The sequence below is a fragment of the Crotalus tigris genome, unplaced genomic scaffold (genome assembly GCF_016545835.1).
Source record: "Crotalus tigris isolate CLP2741 ecotype Arizona unplaced genomic scaffold, ASM1654583v1 scf7180000023679.101020, whole genome shotgun sequence".
NCBI lineage: Eukaryota > Metazoa > Chordata > Lepidosauria > Squamata > Viperidae > Crotalus > Crotalus tigris.
This window is the reverse complement of record NW_024100114.1, coordinates 66,750-85,015: the sequence shown is the minus strand read 5'-3', so window position 1 is coordinate 85,015 and position 18,266 is coordinate 66,750. Positions and strand designations below refer to the sequence as shown.

The 18,266-nt window shown below is 36.6% G+C and overlaps 1 protein-coding gene across 6 annotated transcripts in view; it reads right to left on the bottom strand.

Moving 5' to 3' along the window:
• Nucleotides 1-297: 297 nt before the first annotated feature.
• The window catches only part of MAP3K20 (mitogen-activated protein kinase kinase kinase 20), a 77,871-nt gene continuing 59,902 nt past the window's right edge, over nucleotides 298-18,266 (bottom strand). For 3 of the 6 annotated variants that reach the window (XM_039320665.1, XM_039320668.1, XM_039320669.1), the window contains exon 13: nucleotides 13,695-17,775. In XM_039320665.1, the coding sequence (XP_039176599.1) occupies nucleotides 17,395-17,775 (381 nt within the window). In that variant the 3' untranslated portion in view covers nucleotides 13,695-17,394. Of the gene's footprint in view, nucleotides 936-5,060; nucleotides 5,154-6,376; nucleotides 6,440-7,456; nucleotides 7,597-8,444; nucleotides 8,579-10,683; nucleotides 10,729-13,694; nucleotides 17,776-18,266 lie in introns of those variants that run through there. The other 3 variants (XM_039320666.1, XM_039320670.1, XM_039320667.1) reach the window with 3 other exon arrangements.

The window sequence follows — 18,266 nt, the reverse complement described above, 5'->3', positions numbered from 1 at the left end:
ATACCGTAAATGCCGGCGTATAAGGCGACTTCTGCGAGCACTGAAATCGGCGCCAAAGACGGGGGTCGTCTTACACGCCAGTCGTCTTATACACCGGAAATACTGGTAGTTTCCGGCGTATAAGACGACGTTCTAGGAATGCAGCCCGGCTATAAAGACCAGGGTCATCTTATACGCCGGGTCGCCTTGTACGCCGGCATTTACGGTACATGGGGCCAGGAATTGAACTGTTGGCAAATGGGCATTGCAAAATACAACCTCAGACGTGTACAGCCTTAAAAAAAGGCAGCCCCGGTCATGCTGGTATAAAAGTAGTGGCACGTTAATAATTTGGGCCCCCAGTTATTCCTTGCATTCTTTGTGATGAGCTACTTCAGTTGCCGAAGCCTGCTGTTTTAAAGGCAATAAGAACAGGAACATCTATAGTCTTAGCACCTGGGTTATTTATCATTAAAGCCAACGCTGCTACACTGCATTTTATATGCCAGATTTTAAAAAGGGAGAACACAAGTATGGTTAATTTGCTTCTCTTCTTTATATATAGTGTCATGACCCACCACTGCTTTGTCCCACGAGAGGGGGGGGAATAGAGGGAGAGAGAGAGAGAAGAGAGAAGAGATTAAAAAAAAAAACCACAACTCAAAAGAAATCTGTAAGAAACTCTCCCTCAAAATTCCATTAATAACCTCTCAGCGCCTGTTTAGGTTGCAGGGTCTGGCACTAAGAATGTTTTAATCTCTTTCAGCAAAACAATGTCTCATAATGATGTACAGGACGCTTGCCGTCCTGATGAAGAATCATACATAATTCAGCACCTTTCACTTGGCACCACTGCGATATCCTCATTAGCCGTGGCTCACGGTGGCTGTCAGATGGTGTCCATGCGAACGCAGGCATTATATTGTCTTTTGAGATGTGCAGCTGCTTCCATGACACTGCCAGTACATAAAAACATGACGCCAGTTTGTTTTATTTAGTGCTAAACCTTCCAGTTTGTAAAAACAAGGCTGACACAGAGCCTGACACGAGGCAGGGAAAATAATTAGCTCTCATTTTCTCAGGCTCCTATTTCCTTCTCCCTGCTGTGCTCCCTTTCCACTAAACCACCACATGTCAGTCGAAATGGGAGGCAATTAGTGGGCTCATTTCAGTCCCCACAACTGTGCTGAAAAGAAAGTATTTATGATGGCACAATGAGCAGCTGAAAGATTAAATAACATTTGCCTTTTGAAAAGAAAATGACTTCTAGCTAAATGGGCAATTTTTGATTATTCTCAAACAAGCTTAGAGTAGTTTGGCTTTTTAAAAAAAAATACAAGAAAGGAAAATGAGTCATTTTTAGGTGAAAGAATCAAATAAAACTTGACACAGTAATGCAAATAACTGATGCTTTATTGCAAAATATGTAAATGTGTTATAGCCTTAACAATGGCCTCTGTCTTGGGTCGAGGGGGACCGCTGCCAAGCAGGCACCACTACAGGAAAAGGTTGCCTAAACAGCAGGTTGTGGTGGTGGTGGTGCTTGTTATTGGTTCCCACTTTTTAATAGTATTAGGGAAAAGATTTTCATTAAAAGTAATAAGCAAATAGAGTGAAGCATCAGTATATTTAAGTTGTAGGGTTTCTGTACTACCGGCAGTTTCACCAGATGTGGGAAAGCATCCCAAATCTAATGCAATTTTGGCTTAGAATGGCAGAATTAAGTCCTTGAATGTAATTAAAACAGGTCGTATCTTTCTTTTTTTTTTAAATAAAAGAAAAATGCTTTGCTCGCTGTTCTCTTTATTTTGAGTATTGTAAGGTGGAATTTATGCATAATAATGACTTGTTTAGGTGCTAGGAGTAGCTGTGTGTCTCTAGCCTTTTTAAAACAGCAGGTTTCGGTGGGTTAGATGGAGAAATTCTAGGAAGGAAAATTATTGTTTAAAGAGAAACACTCATGAGTTTCAGGATTTTTCATCGCCTAAGTGACTGCAAGAAGATATATTTAAAAATCTCACAGGCTGCTCCTATAGCATCTTAATGCTTGCACGGATGCAGCTTCTGTGAAGAATAGCAAAGATTAGAAGGTTAGGATGATGCTATTCTTATAAGGGATGTTGTCAATTTGAGCGCCTAATTTAAGATGATCGTCCCGTTTTATTTTTTTAAGATATTTGAGATACCATCCCAAGGGTTTAAAAGATGCATTTTTCTTTTTTATTATTATTAAAAGTTTTAAAGATTTTATACAATATATATCCCAAATCCATTTTTCAAATTGCCAAGTTTTGTTTTTATTTGGTTCAAAAACTTTGCAGAGATCTCTATAAATTCATCATGCAGGATGTTCTAAATATTTATTTTAAAAAAAAAATCTTATTTTTCTTCATTATTATTTTTCTTAGCCTTCCTCCTAAAACGATCTAATGTGAACAATCCAGAAATAATATAGTTTCAACTATTTTCTGGAGAATAGAGTGGTCTGTGCTCTTCTAAAAAATTATTCTTTTTTCCTTTGTAAAGTTGTCATGGTAGACATTTTCATAAAGTTCCTCTAGGCCTGTGGTTCTCAACCTGTGGGTCGGGACCCCATTTGGGGTCGAACGACCATTTCACGGGGGTCGCCAAACAACGCAGTCCGCCATTTTTTTCCCCTTTTCCTTAGCTGTGCTACTCCCTTTTATTCTATTGGCTTTGAAAGCCAATAGAATAGACTCTCTTGAATAGAGTCTAATTCTATTGGCTTTCAAAAGCCAATAGGAATTGTCCAGGCTGTCTCTGCCCTGCTGAGCCCGCCAAAAGTCCCATTCTGCAAACGGTGCTGCACTAGTTGAGTAGTCCTGAACTTACGACCGGTTGAGTAGTCCTCGACTTACGACCGGTTGGAGGTCGTGGCATTAAAAAGGTTGAGGACCACTGCTCTAGGCAGGTTCTTAGAGTAGATTTTACAGTTAGAATGACTTGAGTGAGATCCAGTATTCTCTATTATTCTCAAGGGATTTCCAGTGGAGCTGGTGGAAGGTCACAACAGAAATTTTCACTGATTTCTCCTCCTTTCTCTGCCTTGCAGAATCTCTAGCTGAACAGAAAATATTGTTCATCAAGGGAAGCAACCCTAAAGTTGCAGGGAGTGGGAAGAATGTATGCAAATTGTTGTCTCAAGCCCCACTCCCATCCACCCCAAAGAAGACAGCCTCTCTTGAATCTCAGTTCCCTCTACAAATGAAAAGATTCTGGTGAACAAAACTGGACTCCTATGTCAGAATTCCCAATAATTGGCTGAAATTAACTTTCGTCCAATGGGAATTGGACTAAAGTTACTAGCAAAGATGTTTTCACACAATGTTTTCCAGTCAGGGTTTGAGACAGTACTGAATAAACAGGAACTTGAATAATGTTTAAGCTAGCACCATTCTACATCATTATATCCTCTCATGTAGAAGAAGGTGGCCTGATTGTATAGGAAGGAAGCTGAAACATGTGTTCTCTCCCCCCCTCTCTCCCTCCCTCCCTCCCTCCCTCTCCCTCTCTCCATAAATCTAGGAACTAAAGCAATAAATCATGCAACTGCTCAGAAATTATTATTTGAAGAACCTAGTTCCAAAGTTATGTTATTTTCTATATTGCTTGTACAGCAGAATGCAGAATTGAAGGGAAGCCAGGGGAATAATTCCAGTAACAGTTTATTGGATTTATTTTGTGAATCACTCTTCAAAGTAGTATAAAATGAGCCTAACAATCATACAAGTAAATATAACCTACAAAATCATAAATTAAAAGATAGGGCTGTGCAATTCTTTGAATTCAATTCCAAAATGATTCTTTGGACCATGCAAAAGCATAGCAACACTTTAAACATTGTCTGGGACCCTTTAAAGAAACCATGTGAATCTATGTGATGCTGGAAAAAGATGCAACTTCTTTAAAAAGTTGTAAACAGTTGCTGTGTTTCTGCCCTGCATACTTTTTGCGGGGGGGGGGGGGGACTAAATCTTCAGTCCTGCACAGTCTTTCAAACAGATTGGGTTCAAGCAGACTTAGTTACTATCTGTGTTTCATCATTTATTTATTCATTGATTTATAGATCTATATTCACCCTAATATTGAACAATTCAGGATAGTGTATACAATGTTCCTGCCCTCTCTTTCTCCTCCTACAACAAATCTTTAGCTGTGAGACAGTGACTGCCATAAAGTGACCCACCAGCTTTTGTGCCTAAAGGAGCAGTAGACTTCACATTTTCCCGAATTCAAGGCCGACACCTTAATCACTACACCAAATTCAGTTTTATACCTTGAATTTCACCCAAAAATACAAATAACTATCAGTGGAAATGAAAGGGAATCACATACACCAGCCACATTAAACTTTTGTTCACTAAGTGGATGAACTGAGCTTTCCTGAAAAAAGTTAGTCTTACATAAAATATATGAAGAGATTTATCACCCGGGCCAAATCATATTCAGAAACAGATAGAACTTGCATGGTACTCTTCTCTTTGCTGACATTCTTCTTATCACCACTAAAATTTAAACATTCAGATTTAAGGCTTATTCCTGGAATAATCCAAACAGCAAATCTGAGACTTCAAAAGTAACTCAAGTTAGAGTTTTGCTTTAGCTTAAAGTGCCTGTACCTGGATTAAGTTTTCAACATCCATCTGTGTAGAATTTTAATCATAGATCGGCATATATTGAATGTATCCCAGATTTCCTGGTGCAAATATCTCCGGTGAGGTCTATCTATCTTGATAGATTTGATCTCAAATTGCTCATCACCAAACAATCAGAAATAGTAAAATTGGCATCATCAGGACTAATTATGTAACCAAACACAAAATTTCAAGCTCTATGAGCAAACATGCCAAAATACATTTTTGCAGTTCAGAATTCCAGAATAGGCAGTCCTAATTTAACAACCACAATTGGGACCAACAATTGCGGTTGCTAAGTGAGGCAATTATTAAGTAAAACCATGGCTGCTTTCCGTGCTGCAGCGAAGAAGTATCTTGTGAAGATTTTAAGGACAGATTAATTCTGCTTCAGAAGCAAATAAAAGGAAATCTTCATTTATTTACCTGAGGACCCTTTCCAGGTTTTAAATGGTAGCCAAAAACAAGCTCCAGATTCAGCATTTTCACCTCACTGGTCTCATTTTCACTGGCAGAATCCTGCCACAAAAAAGAACAATTAGTCGTTTTGGTTCACCTCAGACTTCAGTTGTTGTTTTAAGTTCAAGACAATGCTATCATTTGAGTTGAGTATTTCACCATTTTGCACATGACTAAAGCAGTCCGGCTCAATTTAAATCTTGAGTGTAAGAAAGAATGTTGTGTTATTCAGGCTTTAAAAGCAAATCTGTAAACCTCTAAGGGAGGTGTCAGATATTCCCTGTGCAGCAGGGCCAAAAGGGATCAGGAATCCCAGCTGGAAAATCCAGAATTGTGCACCTGGAAGGCATTCATGCATTCAATCTTGGTCTTCCCCTTTTTCTCCTAGGGAATTTTTTATGCCTCCCATAAATGAACCTTAAAAAATTGAGAGGTTCTGCAAAACATTGGGTGCTGCACCTGCACCCTTATGGAGTGGGTAGCAGTTAAACCAAATTGTCAAAACCTGGAACTATAAGCTAGCAATGCAAGATTCCTTCACCTGATTCAAGCAATTCCTCCCTAAAGTTAATGTGTTATAATTCATAAAGTACTACAATTGACTCCAAAATTCCAGTCATATGGCAAGAAAGAGGGAGACCTGTTGCATGATTTTGCTTTTCCATCACGCAGCAATAGTGGTCATCAAAACTCACAATACTGGGTTTGGATATTTTTTTTTAAAAAAAGAACTGTTTATTCAACAAGGCAAATTACATGGCTCAAAGTGGAATGGATGGGTTTCACACACTGCATTCAGCCAGAATCAAATTGATTGTATTATGGCTTAGTGTTGTACAAGAACCTAGCAAACCCTGGAAGAATTGTAGGTGATAGAGAGCCATGCAGAATTTTGGGCAAGAATGCTGATTGTTTAAGTGCTAAATGATACAGCATTGCTGAAAGTTATAAGAAAATATAATAATAAATTGTTGTAATATTGGGTCCCAGTCTAGACTGATGGATAATAGCCTGGCACTCTCTGACCCAGCTGGATCAATTGCTCACTTTTCTCTTCAGTATTGAAATTTTCTTTCCAATAAAACAAGAGCATAGATTATTCAGAGTTCTCCAATAGCTACAACCAAATATAGACTCTTCTCAAGATAGATATGCTTTTAGATTTGGCTGATAGTAACAGCAAATATTAGTACAAATTTTTCACATAGATTTCTCGTTTAATCAAAATAGAATGCTTTATTTGGCCAACTATGATTAGACACACAAGGACACACCATACTTACCTTAATCAGAGGCGGAAAATGAAACATATTGAAGAAATCCTGACATAGCTTCTCAATGGCAGTCTAAGAAGGAAAAGAACATGAAAAGTTAAACACAGGACATGACTGCAAACAATTTCTCATGTAGTGATCTCATAAAATATTCAACTCTGTGGGGCAAAAAGGCACTTTTTGGTCAGTCTCTTCACAGAGCACCGTTTTCTTCTTTCTGTTGCTCAGCAATCTTACTTGCTGATGCTGGAGAGCAGATGCATGATCAGCCTTAAGTGGTGGGTGAAGTATTGGAGTGGTGACTGAAATGCAGACTACCTGTCAGAGTCAAGCATCCACACCTGATTGGGTCTTATCAAGATGCAAATATCTTAAAAATGGCCAGACTGGACCAGAGTGGTACCGATTCTGAGTGAAAGCAGTTTTACACAGAGACTATAAAATGGTAAATCTCCTGGTTAAATAAAATGGCTGATGCTGACGATGAGCATTATCTACTACGCTATGGCTTTGTTGGACAGTGTCTACAGATATTTAACAGAAGTAGTCTTACAATACTGCCCACATCGTTTGGAGTCTGAGCTCTGATATACCATCACTTTGCTTCCCCTCAGCTTTTAAAACATTTGTGATCAAGAATACTGTTTGCACACATAAATACTTGTTTGCATATATTTGCAATGCTTTCCTTATCTATAGGAGCGTGAGAGCAATTTTTTCAATTCCTCCCCCCTTTTTTTGCAAGAGTAAAGAGCTGTACCTACCTCCCATTCTACCTCATCCTTGCTACCTATTCATGATATCTATACTCAGCACATCAATGTTCATAATCAGAAGTTTGTGACAAGTTGCATATGTGTTGTGCAAAACAATATAAGAAAAAGATTTATGGATGTATTTATCAATGGCCATGAATACACACTTGACATCTCAGCATCTCATGAAATAATATGTATTGTATGTAATCATTTTTATTTTAGTAAATCTGGAATTATTTTTGTCATAGATTATCAGCTTTAGAATTTAATACTAGAAATAAGGTGTTCTTTTCATAGCTTGATGATCACCCAAAGTTTGCAATTTAGATACCTTCAAATGAATGATGTGTCCTTTGGAAAGAATTCCCATGTCCTTCAAATCTTCTTCTTCCAGAAGAAGTAGACGTTTTCCTGTGATGTGATGCTCTTTAAACATGCTAGCATACATGCTCATATCACCAGATGTATCACCTTAAGATCATAAGACATTGTTCAGAAATCTAGACATAGAAGGATCAAGTTTTGTGAGTGCATTTCTCTTTCAAGGGGCTTTTTGTTCTACTAGCACTGATGATGTTACCTAATTTGGGTAATGAAACATCTGCAAAAAACAGCCAAGCCCAGAGAGCACCAAGGACCCCTTATTTATAAATATAAATATTTGTAAGCTACAAATATTCTCCTTTATTGGGTTTGGATCTTGCTGTACCCTAAAGAAGACTCCATTGTCTGTGAGCTAGTGCCTTAGATTTCCAACATGAGAACAGCAACAGGCAAGCCTTGTTCTGTACCAGCCTTCAGTAATCTTTTAAATTAAAAAAAATTATAAACACCAATTATTTAGAAAACTAGTATACAAATTTATTCTTGCTTTAATTTGTTGCCCCCTGCTTTGCCAATGTGCTGCTTCAACAAAATCCCATTAAATGAACAAGGTTTTCCTTCTAGACTCAGGGAAGCAGAATTCATTTTATACAGAATTTCCATTGGAATCCTTGTTTCTCTAAAGGTTTATGCTGAAAATATTAACTGAAAATTTTATTGGCTTCATTTATTTCATGCTGTCAACTCAATGAGGATGTAAATTGAGTAATGTCTATCAGCGAAAGATGTCTTAATATTCTCATATTCTGGTTGAGGGATTTGTTCTTTTCGCTTTACTGAGAAAGTTAGCTAAGTTCCTTTGAATCTTAAGACAGCTCAAAGGGTTTTTTTTATGCTTTTCCTAGTTGTATTAGAGCTTTTAACCTTGCTTAGTCTATCACTACAATACATTTATTCATTTAGCTCTTGTGAGCTAGACATATATAGAGCCTTACCTTGTCTAACGAGTTGTTGCATCCAAAAATACTGTGAAGAAAGGACATTGATTTTATGATCTGAGGCATGAAAAGCTTTGTATGGCACATCTAATCAGAAAACATGTTGAGAGGAAAAAACGTGGTCCTGAAAGCTGTTTAAATGAATAGGGATTGTGTAAAAAAACACAATAAAATACTTTAATCTTACATTTGAGATTAAAAATTTGCAACCAGGGCCAAATCCAGCTCCTCTCATCAGTTGCCAATTCAAAGGAAGATGTAGACTGATGGTGACTAAAGCAGAAAGATGAATTGGCAATCTAACATGAGAGATGGATCAAATTCTGCCCTTGAGTCTACATTCTGTCTCCAAGATGATCCTTGAGTAAACCTAGTTGTTGGCCAGGGCACCGTAAGACAACTACTGCTTACACTCTCCATAGAATATCTCCATTTTAATGTGCTTGAGGTTTTCAGCCCTCATTTCCATTTATTTAAAAAAAAAATCAACAAAAAGTTCTAGAATTATAATGTAAGGTAGAAATTACCAAACATATATTTCTTCTGTGAAATAAATATGTTTATACACAGTCATTTGTAATTTAAGAATGTTTCCTGTGCAGAGATGTCTCACTGTTGTTTATGAAGTATACGTTTAAACTTCCATTAAGATATTAATGGTAGGCCTGAAGGCAAAACAGTCCCACCATGTAGGAATATAAGAAATATAAGAAAAACTAAATTGCTAACTTCTAAATTACTACCAATGGACATATTACTAAAATCCTTAGTTAGATTGCACAGGATATTTTAGATTAATGCAATTTGCTATACACGAGGCTGTCCGTATTCAGAAGCTTCAGCCAACACCAAATGCCACAGCCTAATGCTGATGGGGAAGAACCAATTTATCAGAGTAGCACCATTTCTACTGGAGCTGCCTGTAGCCTTCCAGATTTTATCCAAGGTGCTGTTATGGCCTATTTCACTGCTTGGACCTTTGTTAACTTCAGGACTACCTGTTCTAGCTAAACTCTTCCCATTTACTGTATTCCATGGGAGAAGCCAGGATGCAGATCATCCCCTTTCAGAATATAACATGGACATGAAAGCAGGCCTCCTTGACTGTAGTCCCATCACTCTGGAATAGCCTGTCCCTAAGTTCAGATTGGTTCCTTCCAATTTTCACTATGGGAATGTGTTACAGCTGTTCCATTGCAAAGAATTTTGATGCAGGGCATGTCACATAATCCAAAGGAGCTGATTGTCCAGAGTTGAAATGATATTTATTATACGTTTTTAATTTGCACCTTGCAGGGTCCTTGGTGCTCTGCCCGCTTGGTTATTTTATTGCAGATGTTTCATTACCAAACTAGATAACACCATCAGTGCTAATAGGGAATGGGGTTTACTCTTATTTTATATGTTAATGGCTTGCCCTGTCAGTGTTGGTGGGAGTGGTCTTGATGATTCCTTGATTGGGCTATTTACTGTTAGCGTGTTTGTCTGAGTTGATAACAGCTGACAGTAAAAACCTAATCAAGAACCCGCAAGATCAGTCCCTTCTAGCACTGACGATGTTACCTAACTTGGTAATGAAACATCTGCAAAAGCACAACCAAGCTCAGAGAGCACCAAGGACCCCGCAGTTCAACCCTGAAGTACAAATATTCTATCAGTAATAGATTGTAAGCTGTCTAGAGTCTATAGATGTCAAATAAGGTTACATAATAAGTAATATCAATTAAATTAGATAGGACTTTGCATCTGACTTTCTCAACATCTCTTTTCCAGTGATGCTATGAAAACACTTTTTCTGGGCCACCTTCTTTTCTTCTAAGACTCTCTTTACATTGTTTTCTCCCTGCCAGTAGTATGAACTTCCATGTATCTCATAGAGGTGAACATCTACCATTGTGAATCTGATGGAGGACATTTATAGAAAAATAAGTCCACAGTCCATTCCTCATTGTTCATCTTCAGATTAAACTGCAGAAAAGAAGGTGCCACAGATAAATGTTGCACAAAACAAAAGTAAACTTTTAGCCCAAGGATGGGGAGTCTGTGGTCATATGTGGTTAGACTGCAAACCCCGTTACTCATAGCCAACGTTCTTGATAAGAAATAAACAGACTTGTAGTGCATCAATATTAAGGGAGTGACAGATTTCCCATCATGGCATAGGGCGGCCTTTGCTTAATGAAAGATGTCTTAGCTAAATTGAAAAATATTGATTTAATTAATAAAGGCTGCTTACCACATCTTCTTCAGTCCATGCACCGATATCAAATGATGGCAGCAACTGTGTAAGAAATATGAATTTAAAAGTGCAGGTTTTTTTTTTGTCTCTATTTCTTCATCTTCTCTTAGTATATGGTTTTTATTTAGCAGGTTCTTTGCAAATTTTGAAGATTGAACTGATATGTTACCGATAAAAAGATGACATGTCCCCTTTTCTTCCCCATTCAGCCAGGTTATTTGTATTCTAACTCATTTTGGATGACTTATGATATTGACAAGACTGTGGTTTTGTTTGTTTTATTTTTTACATTTATTTGCCAGACCAGAACTTCAATGTATGCTATTTTATGTGTACAAGAACCTCAAAGTGGAGTAAACCAAATTATCATAAGTTAGCTTTTAATTAATATGTCAAGTTCTAATTTGAACTTTAAACTTAAGACAAATTCTAATTTAGGTTTGCAAACTTAGTATTGAGGAGGCTGTTTGAGATTCGCTTTTCAATTTTGTGTGAGTTATGTAAATTGTAATGAATGGTTAGTTGATTGCCTGTTAAACATCCTGCAATGATGGAGAATGTCATTCAAAAGAAATGAACACTTAAGACTTGAGACTCAGTTCTGAAAACTACTGCACACTAGTAATATGGTGGGAAACAGAAAGAATGTGTCACACTAGTGATATGGTGGGGAACAGAAAGAATGAGTTATTAATTTATTTTTATTTATTAAATGTCTAGCCTGCCCACCTCACCTAAGTGACTCTGGGCAGATTACAACAAGTTGTTAATTAAGCCGAGACTGAATCCACAGGGAAAAATTGAGTTAAGATCATCTGAGTAGGATTATGAGTAAGATTATGTAAAAAAAAAAAAAACAACCAACCTTTGGCTTTTACTGATTTTACACTGGTTTCCTGGATATGAACTAATCCATGGTAAATGTAATAATATAAGTGTCCAGACATTATAGTTTAGCACGGTATATAAATATGCCCTTATAGACTATGTATCCCACAGTGAATCTTGGGTGTGGGGGAAACAAGTCTTGAATCTTGAATCAGAAAAGAGCTGGAAGGGATCTTGGAGGTCTTCTAGTTCAGTCTCCCACTCAAGTAGGAGACCCTATACCAGGAGTTCGCAACTGGTGGTGCGAGTCGATATTCCAGGGGGTGCAAAAACTTGGGTTTTCAAAATTATAGTGTATATGCATAATTTGTTGCCGTTATTTCAAACTAATGTAAGGGATGCGAGAATATATCAGAAGCGTTCTAGGGGTGTGGGGTATAGAAAAGGTTGGAAGCCACTGCCCTATACCATTTTAAACAAGTGGCTGTCCAGTCTCTTTTTAAAAACCTCTAGTGATGAAGCACCCACAATGTCTGAAGGCAAGCTGTTCTATTGGTTTATTGTCCTGTTAGGAAGTTTCTCCTTAATTCCAGGTTGCTTCTCTCCTTGATTAGTTTCCATCCATTATTTCTTGTCTTGCCTTCTGGTTGACCCCTTCTTCTTTGTGGCAACCTCTCAAATAATGGAATACTGCTATCATGTCCCCCCTCGTCCTTCTTTTCTCTAGACTGGCCATTACCAAATCCTGCAACTGTTCTTCATATGTTTTAGTCTCCAGGGCTTTAATCACAGAAACAAACTTGAGAGGGGATGGACTAAATTCAAATTAGCCAATTAATATTTAATATATTCAACTGGATGATGAAGAAAAACAGGAAACCATGGGATGGCAATACAACAAGTTATCCTGAAAGAAACCATGAATTACCGCTTATTAGCTTGAATAAAATGGGCTTACTATTAATGTAGTGATTTCTTCATTGTTAGTGGATTTGGTATTTAGAAGTATAATTAGTAAGGTATGCAAAGATTTAAAAATTGAGAAAAGGGTTCTTGATTGACCCAAAGTTATCAAATCATTTTCATAGTCAAATTAGAATCAAATGGTGACTTAAACAGCTTCAGTATCTTAATCACTATATCATATGGCCTGTACATCATGGAAAATTCATTGGAGAATATATATATTTCTAAGTTCCAAGTTGAGGTTTAACTTCCTTGACGTTTCTAGAAGACCTTGCCTGCAAAATCACTTTAAAAAGAAAGTGGGGGTCCCCAAACTCTTCTGTAGGCTGACACAGTCTCTATATTATAGTCTTCCTCAACCTCTTATGGGTGTAAAAAATCTATAACATGTTTAGAAGATGTCTTCCAGTCTATATGTAGCAGATGGTTGCCTGTAAGAAGCAGTAGGCCCAAATCGTGATTTGTATGCCTTTCCATCCCAATTATACACAGTAGTTGACTGATTAGAGACTAGATGAGCAGTGTAGCATGGTTACAAAAATACATTGCCCTATATCTATTTCTTACAAATTCAAAGTTGTTACCTCAGAGTATTCAGGGATAAGAAATCTATAGCCCTGTACATGTTGCAGAACTGCAATTCCTGGCATCTTTTACTATTGGCCATACTGGCTGAAACTGTTGAGAATTATTTTCAATATAGATAGACCTTAAGACCACAATATGGATTGGAATTTTAATTAAAAGTTGTTGTCATACAGTAAGTCAAGGCACCATGTGAATGGACTTGATTTTATGTCCATTTTTATTATAGTCATAAAGCAAGTCACTGTAGTTATTAAGCAAATTATGTGGTTGTTAACCAAGTCACGTGGTAATTCAGTGAAGTTTATTGTAACTTTGAACGGTCATAAATAAATTACCTATATAACCATGGCATCTCCTCATGATGCATTGAAATTGTTTTAGCTTCTTCAGCTTTTTGTGCAATGCATATATCTGTATATATTGATTTGAATTGTTTCTAAATTGTTTTAATGTAGGATTGATTATGACACCCTTCTTATGCATGAATTAACACTGAAGGGAAATAACACTAATAAGGGACATTTGTGATGCATTTGGTGACAAAGCTCAGATTAAATGTTAGTACAGATGTATCATTAGGTACCCCATGTAAACATGTTTCTAATCAGGACTACAGGCTTTTTATGTATAATTTTTTCAGTGTCATCACGTTTATTGTAAAGTCAAAAATGAAACAAAGAGAAGCAAAGAAAAACAGCTCACAACAAATTAGGATTTATGACACCAAACTGTAAAAAAAAAAAAAAGGCTGGTTACATTTTGGTGTCCTGTGTATAATTAAAAATGCAAACCATTAAATGAATGAAGCAAGACATCACATAATTAAATACTATAATGAAAAAAAGTAACTACAAAAAAAAAAGTCTTGCCATGCAGAAGTGGAACATTTCACATTCCATACAAATTTTATATTCCGTTCACACTTTGTAGTAGTTTTGGCACAGAGTTATCACGGCACAGCGGAAAACAAGTCTCAACTTTTCTAAACATGGTTGAAATACTTTCCATTTACATTTTCATACACATTTGAATACAAATAACATTACCTCCTTATTAATCAATATAAAACATTTCAAAAGTGTAAAAAGCAAAAAAAACAACCCTACCCCACCCCCAAATGGTAATATGCTGGATCAGATTTCAACAGAGAGGCTTTACAAATTTCTGAAATAACTGAAAGTGTTTATATAATTTGCCTCTGTAATGTTTCTGGAATTATCCTTTGCCTATCAAGTAAGCTTTAGGCAGGCTTTTCAATAAAAATAGTTTTAAAATTCAAGTTTTGAAAAGAAAATAAGGATGGCTTTTTTACTAGTTTTCAAATGTAGAGCAGATATTCAGGACTGGAAGCTATTACTGCTTCTCATGCTATTTTATTAAAACAAAAATGGAAAAAAATGCAATGATTTCAGGGGAATTACCAAACCAAATGTGGCTCAAGCAACAGATTTTATTAAACTATACAGAAGATATTGTGATAGTAAAACAGCAGATTTCACTGTCCCTATTAATGCATTATTCTACTAATATGTCACAACTTAATACACCAGGGGAGAGCATTTTATAACCCTAGGTTATCAATGGATATTACATAAAGTAAAAATGACACTGCATTCTATTCTTAATCTTTCTTTTATATGACACTATCGATCTTTTCTTTTAGGTAAAAAAAAATCTATGAAAAAGGGAAAAAGGGAATAGCTCCAAAGAAATTACTAAATGCATTATGCCAAAGTAGATTATAGTCTACTTCAATGGTTCTCAACCTTTTCTTCATCATGGACCCTTTTCAAATACCTTTGGTGAACATGGACCAGAGCCACAGACCACCAAGACTTAACTTAAGATTTAAATCATAACATTTCTTCAAGCCTTCACGGACCACCTGTAACAACACTGTGGGCCCCCATAGGTTGAGAACCACTGGACTACTTGGGTTCAGATTTTCCTTAGAATGTATCCATGGAACTTCTATGTGACACAATTTACACACTGTTCCTCTCCAGATGTATTGTGACTTTTGCTTCCAAAATTCACATTGGCTATGTTGCCGGGGAATGCTGAAGATAATAATGCCAATACATCCGGAGTGAGGAAAGTTATTTCAGATCTAATAGGCTTTTCATAGTTGTCCAAAACTCACTAAGTTCTGTTTAACTATTTTAAAGTGTGACTGCCATGCTTTCTCATACAACAATAAACTATTGTACTCCATACACTAGATTAGGGCTTTTAGTGTTATCAAAATAACACTGCTTGTATACTTGTATACCCAAACTTAGAAATGTTAAGTTCTGATTGCAATATGCAGCAGCACAATTGTACTCTGTGACACAGCATCCAAAATGAAGCTTTAGTAATGTCCTAATAGTTAATCCAGAATATTCAGCACTACAGTAAAATTTTGGAAGTTAAATGAGTTGGAAATATGTGTGAAGGAGCTACTTTCAAAGCCTGTTTCTACAAGCAATCAGTATCTTCCTAAGATCTGTGTGTCTGAAGGCCAATAAACATAGAAAACTATCAATCAAGATAATCAAGATAACTTATTTGCTAAAAAGTAAGTTTCATGGCTTTACCATCAGTAAAGGATTGCAATTTAAGACTATAAGCAGTGGTGGAATTCAGCCGGTTCGCACCACTTCAGTAGCTAATTCTTTGTTGCCCAGGCCCAGAATGGACTTCCGGAAGCAGCATCCACACAGAGAACCGGTTGTTCACATATTTGAATCCCACCACTTATTATAATCCCTAGGAATATCCTAGAGGTTATAGAATTAATCAAACTATCATTTTTAAGGGTAGAATGATTTGAACTTGATACATCTTCCAAGTTAGTGTGGAAACTTCTAGCATTTTTTCTTCTGTCTGACAATTCCATCACAGAAAGGGGAGAAAGCAGACTAGGCAAGGGATGTGCTAGAAGGGTTTGAGAATCAACACAATGAATTCCCTTTCAATTATTTCAGAATGATAAAACATGTAAAATGAAAAGAAGTAACTCCAGGGAAGAAAAAAAGTATGCAAGAAATAAGAAAGTCCTTTATCATTTTATAGATTCCTAAATTCTTTTAAAAAAATGAACATTCTTAGAAATATGTTACCTGATTAAGTAGAAGGTCCTATTCAGTTAAATTTTCTGCTTAAATTAATCAAAGCAATCAGTTAGATGTGGAGCCCTAACCCGGATCCTTGGTTGTTTCTATGCAATTATGTTTGACTATAATTTGTGGAAATACGAATTTTATGTTTGCTTTGACTCAAGAAGTTGGTGGATTTAAATATCATTGCATTGTGTTCCTTTTTTCATTTTTACTAAGATTTTTATCAACAGAAAAAAGACAAAAATGGCAATAAATAAGCAACAGTGTGAAAAAGACATATTTATCACACAAGAACAACCCAGCTATTCAAGAAGGCTTTGTCCAGATTGGATTTTCCTTAGTTATTTTACAATAATGCTAACGACATGTTACTTGAATGGCAGGAAATCTATATTAGAATCGGTAAAACTTATTCCATTCTCTCACCTTGCCCAAGTAGGTGAGTTGTACTGCCGGATAAAGTTAGCATTTGAAAATGTTTGTTTCCTATAAATCTTAATATATGTACATTTGTCTATGTGTGCCTTCTAGTCCGTGTTGATTCCTGGTGACCATCTGGACAAATCCCTGCAATTTTCTTGGCCAGGTTTTTCAGAAGTGATTTTGCTCTTCCTCCTCCTTAGGGCTGAGGGAAAGTGACTGGCCCAAGGTCACTCACCCAGCTTTGTACCCAAGATGGGACCAGAACTCATAATTTTCTGGTTTCTAGCCTGATGCCTTAATCCCTATACCAAACTGACTCTAGTATATAGCCCACTGCTGTATGTATGAATCTTTGGAATTACAACTATAAAATATGCAGGAAAACCCCAAATGGAATTATACATTTTATCCGTTAACCTGCTCAAGAGACCTACAGGAGGAACAATAATAGATGTATACTTAAAAGAAAACTCCTGCAGTTTCAGCATTAGCATAATATTGAGCCATAACTGTGTCGACAATAGGTCAACATAAACAACAACAAAAAACTTAAATAAACAAACAACCCAAAATTGTTTAAATTAATTTTAAAATTGAAAGCAAAAAGAAAGAAAGAAACCACATAGAGGGTATAAACATAAGGAACATGAATAAGAAAACAAAATGGTTCTGTGCAACAAAATGGTGCTCTGTTCTTACTCAAAAAATGGGGAAAAAAATGGGATACTTTTTCCTCAGTGTTCTTCACCCTTTTGTTATAGATGCCAAGACTAGAGTTCTCACAGCTTTTCCTTTACTGCTAATCACTGTCATCCTCAAAATTGACCTCATCATCGGTATCATCATCATCATCATCATCATCATCAGATAAGTCGAATTCATGGAACCCCAGCGCCAGGTTGACCTTCTTCCCTTTTCTCATAGAAGTGGTTTTGGAAGAATTCTTTTTGGCTTGCATATTGATCTGCATTCCAGAATGCAGGACGGATCCTGCCTCCTTCATAGAGAAGACATCCCCAAAACCTTGCATCATCAAGGCCTTCAGACTCTGGTTCATGCCAGCTACCTCCCCATTACTTGCGGCGGTAATCTGACATGACATCTCTGCACTGTTTGATTCCTCTGTTTTAGATTCAAAGTAAGATGCCTCAGACATTCTGGCAGCAAAAGGGAAGCAAAACTAATGAAAAAGGGAAAGGAAGGACAGAAGGGGAGGGGAAAGGAAGATTAAAAACCAATTAAAATCCCAGCAAAAGACACCACCAGATTAGTTAGCAGTAAACAGAAAGTAAAATGATTAGTGAACTTTAATACAAAATGCCAAGTCAGCATTTTTTAAAGACTTGGTTATTGTAACTCCATAAAAATATCAGAAACCTAAGGCATATAAAAGGCATCATAACATATACATTTTGTGTATCATTAGAAGACTGGGGGGGTTGTTTCTTTTTGGTAGCGCAGTCTAGTCTGAGAATAATTTTAACAAAGCAAAAGGGAAAAAAATCAAAATACATTTTGTTTTCAAAATTAATTTGATTATATATATATTTCAGAGTCTCATACAGGACTGACAAAAAGGATGCCTCTGCGGAACTGTATATGGCTTATGTTTGCTTTATGTGCCCATTTTTCTATTGGAATCAAAAGCCACCACTGGTTGACAGTCAAATT